The 7412-nt window shown below is 60.7% G+C and overlaps 3 protein-coding genes and 1 non-coding gene across 4 annotated transcripts; all 4 read left to right on the top strand.

Moving 5' to 3' along the window:
- The first annotated feature begins 1 nt into the window (after nt 1).
- On the top strand, nt 2-74 carry H310_13724. Its single transcript has one exon. It is a non-coding gene; the product is annotated as a tRNA-Thr (tRNA).
- Nucleotides 75-245: 171 nt separating this feature from the next.
- H310_13723 (hypothetical protein) lies at nt 246-1718 on the top strand (the record flags this gene model as incomplete). The annotated part of the gene is made up of 1 exon (XM_008881351.1): nt 246-1718. One exon carries the CDS (start codon nt 246-248, stop codon nt 1716-1718), a length of 1473 nt encoding a protein of 490 aa, XP_008879573.1.
- A 694-nt stretch (nt 1719-2412) lies between these two features.
- H310_13722 (hypothetical protein) lies at nt 2413-3187 on the top strand (the record flags this gene model as incomplete). The annotated part of the gene is made up of 2 exons (XM_008881350.1): nt 2413-2894; nt 2929-3187. 2 exons carry the CDS (start codon nt 2413-2415, stop codon nt 3185-3187), a joined length of 741 nt encoding a protein of 246 aa, XP_008879572.1.
- A 129-nt stretch (nt 3188-3316) lies between these two features.
- Nucleotides 3317-5023, top strand: H310_13721 (hypothetical protein; the record flags this gene model as incomplete). The annotated part of the gene is made up of 2 exons (XM_008881349.1): nt 3317-3625; nt 3797-5023. The coding sequence occupies 2 exons, from the start codon at nt 3317-3319 to the stop codon at nt 5021-5023; spliced, it is 1536 nt and encodes a 511-aa protein (XP_008879571.1).
- Nucleotides 5024-7412: the final 2389 nt, after the last annotated feature.

The following is a 7412-nucleotide window of genomic DNA, read 5'->3' as shown; positions in this document are numbered from 1 at the left end:
GGCCTCGTTAGCTCAGATGGTAGAGCGTCCGCTTCGTATGCGGAAGGTCCCGGGTTCGATCCCAGGCGACGGTACTGCACATGCCTCGTTATCAACGAATATGAGGACCCTGCAGGTGTTGCCAGGGAAATTTCTTTTGGGGGGGGACGGGCCTGGTAGCAACTGTCACACACACCACCAACGTCCTTTTGCCGAAATGTCATTCCGCAATTTGCCGAGTACCCCACAAGCCTCACACGCCTCAAATGTCCCTTCCTGCCGTCGACACGCCGACTATCCCCACCGCCTCTGCCGACCAATGCGTCCCTGCGGTGCGCAACGGCGATGATTTGCACTCCGATGTCTCCCAGCCATCGGAGGGCAATCCTGCTGCCTCTGCCCCGTCGGACACCAGCGCATCGGCAGCCAACGACGACGCCCGCCCGAGCGCGGACACACGCGCTGCCCCATCCCACACGGGTCTCACCACATCGGACGACGACGATGAGAACGACCATCCGTCCACCGACCACCGTGCAAACCCGACCCCCACGGGCCTCAGCTCCACGGACGACGACGACGACAACGCCGCATCACCGCCAACAACCCCCCCTTCCGGAACACCCTACGCACTCCGCCACCCTCGGGTCCCTTCCAGCTCTTTCCCTCCCCTTCGTGTCACCCTGTCGAAAGATATTCTCGACACGTTGGACCCCTCGACCTTCAAGGAAGTCACCCCCGGCATGCCATCCCACCCCACCGACATGATCCTCGAGGGTTCACCCGACGAACCGCATGCCCTCGAGGTGCTGTTCATCGACGACGTCCGTCACGTTGTCGTCGAAGGGGTGGACGAGCCGGACACTCGATACCACGTGCGCTGGGGCCGCCCTCACTTGAAAGGCGGCCCAGCGACGACTTGGATCACAGCCGCCCACGCCTCGCACTGCCCAGAAGCGCTTGGCCTCTTCCAACGCTTCTGTGCCATGCGGGAGGCCATCGACACCGCCAACAACGACGCCATCGATGCCTTCGCGACAGAGCGCGAACAAAACCCCGACGCCGTTCCGCCTGTGCCCCACCCGCTCCCTACGTTCGCCACTTTCTGCACCCGCGACCCCACCTGGGCCTCCCTTGGTGCCGACCCTCAACGACACTGTCTGCCGGTGGCCCTTCACCGAGCCGCCAAGCTTCTCAACATGTCGCTCGACCTCTCCGACGCCGACTTAACAGCATTTCTCATCGAACACAACGCTGCCATGCACCGTGGAGTTCCCTCATCCCTTCTCCGGGATTTCCTCCGCCTGGCCATGTCGCGTGGACTCAACGTGTGCGAAGCAACTCTCAACAAGCGCATTGCCCTCCATCTAACGGGCAACAGCCTTGTCGATCTCGCCAACTGCATGGTACCGCTGGTCAACGGCGTCTACCTGCTCACCACGATGACGTGGAGCGATGCGCACTGCTGGATCGTCCACAAATTCTTCGGCATGGTCACCCTATTTGACTCAGCCGGAGAAATTCCGCTCACGGAAATCCCCCCCGATCTCAAGATCCGTTGCATCCGCCATCTTGCTCGCAAAGGCGACCCCAGCAACCCCCCTGGCGCTACCACGGGCACCCCTACAGTCCTCCCTGCTCCCAACGCCAACAAACGTAAGCGTCGGGAACGCCAGACTGCTAACCGCAAACTCGGCGCCCAAGGCCGTAACCGTGCTGACGACGCCCACCAACAATAAGCTCACGGCCACTACTGCATCCTCCTCTTTTGCATAGCATTTTGAAAGGTCACATACTTAAGTGTAATGTATATCTTTCTCCGGAATCAAACGCTACTTTGTCAATTTGCTCCCTCGTGCACAGGCCCACTGCTCAATGACAGTGTTCGCACCCATTCCATCGCTCTCCGAGGGACACTCGTCCCACTCTTCGTCCCACTCTTCCTCTGGACAGGCTGGTGCGTCGTCCCACTCTTCCGAGGTTTCCCCTCCCCAGTACCACTCCCCCTCCCCCCTCGTGCCCCCCTTCCCCTCCCCTCCCTCCCCGACGCACCCCCCCCTTCGGATGTCGCGCCCTCCCATCCCAGTTTACACCCCTATCCCGCTGCAGGCCGCCAACCCTCACCCCACGTCACCCCCCTCCATTGCGGTCGTTCCACCTCAACACCCCCCCCTGTCTTCCCATGGCCCATCCCGCTGTGGGCGCAAAGATTCGGCACCTACGGCCCTCCCCATCGCCGTGACGCCCCCCCCCTCCCGAGGAGGCCCTCATCCGACCCGCCCTGACCAGGCAACCCCGAAGGACGCCCCCGTCGAGGACAAGGCCTGGCGTAGCTCCTGGTATGCCTCCAACCCTCGACCTGAATGCAGTCGCCCAACCGAAGCGGAATTTGCCGTAGCTATGGCTGTCTTCCATGACACGGACGCCAGCCCCATGGACCAACGCTTCGCAGCCATGAAAGGCCTCCCCACGCCTGTGCAAGACGAGTACCCAATGCTCATCTCGTGCAAATCGGCAGCCGCGACCTTCCCCCTCCAAATCCTGCTGGACTGCCTAGCAGCTGGCTACCAACCGAACGCCTGGATCGATGCCAAGCCCCACTGTCGCAACTTTAAACGCATAAAGAATGTCGGCATTGGTTTTACCTGCACGGACCGCGACCATCTATACTGGGTGGATGTGCTACTTACCGACGACACGTCCCCATCCGACATTTGGGAGTACTTCATGCTCCACGGTGACCAACCAGTACTCCTCCAGTCCTCCTTATCCAAGAATGCCATCCACTCCCGCCATATCACAGTGTACTTCAGCTCTCAACGTGTCCCGGCCTGCCTCCTTCTTGGCCCCGATGACCCAATCCGCGAAATCACCGTCTGGAGTCATGTGTGCATCATCACACACAAACTCTCTAAGTTCAACTGCGTTACACCACCGTCGCTGATCCAGCGCACGCAAGGGCCGCGCCATCCCCCCTGCCCCCGCTTCTTCGCCAGGCCCGTCCACCGATACCCCCCCTGGCCCGGCTCCGGAACGCTCAGTCGCTCGTGACCCGCCGCAACCCCCATCGTCCAGTCGTGAGGCGATGGGCCCCACCACTCCCCTACCGAACCAACCGTCCGTCGAGACGGTCGAATACCACACCGCACTTGACGACGACGCCTCGGATCCTGACGACTCTGACTACACACCGGCCGCCGAAGACTAGATGGACCCCTCGCCTCCCCCCAGTACTGCTTCCCCGGCCCTTTGCCCCACCCCAGTCGTTCGACCGTCTCTCCTCGGTGCGCCCACCACGACCTCCATAGCCCCCCTCCGTAACCCTCCGGTAGGTCCCATGAGGCAGCGTACCAGTCATTCCCGCCGGGCAGTCATAGCCAACTACCCCGCGCCATTGAGTGGTGCTATCGCAGTCGACGCCACCCTCTCCCAGGCTCCTGGGGCACTGGAATTCTCCTTTCCGCCTGGATACAACATGTACTCGGTTCTGTCCTGCCCGCCGCATGCTGAGGGCATCCCGCCCCTCCTCAACATCACGGTCAGTGCGACGCCTGGCCTCATACCTTCCCTCCCTCTCGACACATCCAGCATTTCGCTCCCCGATCATGACCTCCCCTCGCTGAACACAGATGTGGAGTCCACGACGGTAAGTTCCTTCATCGCGGCCTTCTTGCAAGATTACGCATCCATGGACGACCCCACGCGCTCCCTTGCACTGGTGCAAGCGCACCCTGGATTCTTGTCATCTCTCTTCGACGCCCACGAACCAACCAACTTCGAGACCGTGGAAGGCAAACTCCCAGGCCACGCCCTTTAGCGCCTCCTCCAACGCCATCTCCCGCACGTCGACTACCCGGCCGCCATCCAATTACACTATGAGGCCCAGGTGGTGCCGCTGTGGTACTTCATCTTCCTCTCCCACTTCCCGTCTGACGCGCTCCACATTGTCTACGGTGACTTCAACACAACACTTGGCCCCCTGGACGGTACTCCGAGTCCGCCCCTCCACGCGACCCTTGCGCTTCAAGACTGGATGTCTCGGCTCCATCTCGTTGACCCATGGAGCCTTACCCACCCGGGCAAAGAAGAATTCACAGGGCCCCACGGGCATAGGAGGATTGACATGCTCCTCACTTCCCCGTCCCTGGCGACAAACCACCTCCACCGCGCCTCCCACGCTGTCGGCATGAAATGGCATCTGTCCGACCACGTGCCCGTCCTATTCACCTTTAACACACGCACATGGTCTTCCCGCGAACACCGCACCCCATGGCGCTGTCCCCTCTTGCTCCTCCGCTGCGCCGACATACAAAAACACCATCAGAAGACCCTGTCTACCCTCATGACTTGCCTCGCAACTGCGCATACCCACCCCAACTCTAACCCGGGTTGCCTCCTCGATGAGCACAAACGGTCCGACGCGATATACCTCCGCACCAAATTCGCCACACGACGCAATGCCACAAGCAGGAAACTCGCCGACCTGCCCTCCGCTACCAGTCGCCCCGCCCATAGTCACCCAACTGCGACCAACTTGACCGCGGCTCAGGCCGCCGAAACCGAGTACGACTCCTACTACGACCACCTCCGCGCCCAGGCCAAGGCCGCCCGCTTCGATGACGCCCTAACTCACGACGAACGCTGCTCCCGGGAGTTCTTTCACCCTCCCTCCACCTCAGCATACCCCACCACAATTCCCGTTCACTCCGCCGGGGAACACGCCGTTGTCTCTCAGGGTTTCCGTTCCTACTGGGCCAACATTTTCCGCAGCCCCTCTCGCGACATCCAGCCCTACATCCCAACAGACGACACCCTCCTCACTCGTCTTCTCCAATCAACCTCCTTCTCCCTGACCCCCTCCTCACGTCAAGCGCTCGACGCCCCCTTCACTGCGTGGGACTTCTATGATGCGATTACACATACTGCCAAAGCACGAGCACAGGCCCTGATGGCCTTCCCATTGATTACTTCCACCTCTCTCCGTCTGCCTGGTCTCAAGTCTTTCGCCTCTGCTACGACGCCCAACTCGCCAAAGGCCGCATGAGCAAGTTCCAACGTCGCGTCCACCTCTCCCTCCTCCACAAATCTGGCTACCGTGGTACCCCCCGAACTACAGGCCACTGACTCTCCTCAATGTCGACGCCAAACTGGGCCCCAAAATCCTCTCCCACCGACTCGATCTCCTCCTTCCTCAACTCGTCGGCTCAGACCAATACGGTTTTTCTACCGGGCCGCTGCATCCAACCGCCCTCTTCCGGGTCCAGAGCTTCCAACAACACTGTCTCCACACACGCCAGGACTGCGCCGGCCTCGTTATGCTTGATTTTGCTAAGGCTTTCGACAGTGTCGATTGGATCGTCCTCGACAGCATCCTCGGGGTATGTGGGCCCCAACTTCCGTGATTGGATCCGTTGCTTCTACAAGGGCACGTTGGTATACCCTCTTCAACGGTAAATCTCTTCAACCCTTCGCTCTCGGTGCCGGTGTCCGTCAAGGCGACCCCCTTTACCCGGCCTTGTTCCTGCTTTTCATCGAACCGCTCCTTGCCACATCCGCGCCACGATGCCCGCACTACACACCGACTCCGTCCCCCATCGAGTTCTCTCCTTCGCCGACGACTGCACTGGTATCCTTCCTGACCTTGCCTCCACCTAAAGTTCCTCGGCCTGGTCTCCGACTTCTGCCAAGCCACCGGTATGCGTCTCAACCTCTCCAAAACAGCAATCTTATCCTTCGCTACCGGTCAATCGGCTCGTCTTACACCTCTCCTCCAACCATCGGGCGTCCGTCTCATCCAAGACAATCAATCCTGCAAGCTCCTCGGTATCTACTTCAAACCCGGGGGATCCACCGACCACCGCCTCACCCTTCTTCTCCCAGCCATCCATCAACGCTGCCTCCTTTGGCGATACCGTACACGCACACTCCGGGGTAAAGTCGTCCTGCTCCGCTCGATTATCCTCCCCCTTCTGTGGTACACGACGGAGATGACCCCGACCACACCCGCCACCTTAGCCCCCTTCCTCCCGTCCATCACTGACTTCGTCAAAGGCTCCCTTCGTCCCGAACCTACCGACCACCCCTCCCGAGGTAAGTTATCGGCCTCCTGGCACACCGTTCCGGCCCGGCATCCCAGACCTCGCAACTACATCACAGGTTTTGCAACTCGGCATCTTCCTCTCGGGCCTACGCCACATCCGAAACCACCCGTGCCTACTGCCCACATGGCTTGCCCCTGCCATGTCCATGTTCACGATCGCCCTCCAAGGCCGTGGCGTAGGGTTCTAGATACTCCACGCCTCCCACCGCCAAGGCCTGCGCTACGGATCCAGCAACTATGGCCTCGTCCTTGGCCCTTATCTCCTCTGCACGTGGTCCCTCACAGTATCCCTGCCACCCCTCCGCTCTCTCCCCCTCCTTGACGCCGCCACGCCCCCATCTGGATCTTCCCAACCACAGGCTCCTCCACCCGACGTCTCCACCAAGTCAGTTCTAACAGCCACCACATCTTCGTCCATACCTCCACTGCCCCCCGACTTCCTTCACCGCGGACTCGACCTGCCATACGATCACCAACTCAGCGAACTTCTGCACTGAACCCTGCCCTCCCACCTCGTTGTCAAAAGGGCACGGCACTCAGTCTCCCGCTGACTCCACTCCTGGCCCCCCTCCGACTACCTCCGTGTGGTCCCCTCCCTCCTCCCGTCGTTCTAGCCGTCCACCTCGCATGGATGTTCGGTGCCGTCTCCATCGATCAAGCCTCCACCGCTACCATTCGCACTCTCATTCTCCCCCCTCCACAGCTTCCTCTAGACCGCCTCGGAGTCGCACCACGTATACCAGACTGGTCCAAAGTTTGGTCGCCCGAGCTTGATCTTGACAGGTACCTCCTCCCTGCTTTCTCCGGTCTCAAGTTTCGGCTTCAACACAATGCGCTCAGCTTTCTCTACATGTACGCATGGCGCCGCGAATCCACCAACTGTGTCCATGGCTGCTCTGCCCCGGAGACGGCCCCACATCTACTCTGGATGTGCCCGTTTGCCCACTCGCTCTGGCAGCAGTACCTCCCACCTCTTACGACGCTCTTCGGAACGCTCAACTGGGAGTCACTGCTCTTCAGGGATACCCTCTGCCTACAACCCCTGTACGACCGCCGCTTTCACAAAGAAGCCTTCGTGATCCTGCACTTCGCCCGCGCCATCATATGGAGGCAACTCTGGCTTCACCGCACAGCAATCCTGATGTTTGGCGAAATGCCCAATACGATCGAGGTCACACACGAAGTCCGAACGTACCTAGAACTACACCTTCTCCACTACCACACTACCCTCAAGGACCGCCCCGACTTCCGTCGACTTCGCCGACTGCTGGATCTGTGGACGTTCTGCTGTCCATGCTTCCCCCACCCCCTTGCACCAGACCCAGCGCCGCCC

This window comes from Aphanomyces invadans (assembly GCF_000520115.1).
Source record: "Aphanomyces invadans strain NJM9701 unplaced genomic scaffold supercont1.55, whole genome shotgun sequence".
In the NCBI taxonomy this organism is placed as follows: Eukaryota; Oomycota; class Saprolegniomycetes; order Saprolegniales; family Verrucalvaceae; genus Aphanomyces; species Aphanomyces invadans.
This window is presented reverse-complemented; position numbering and strand designations above follow the sequence as displayed.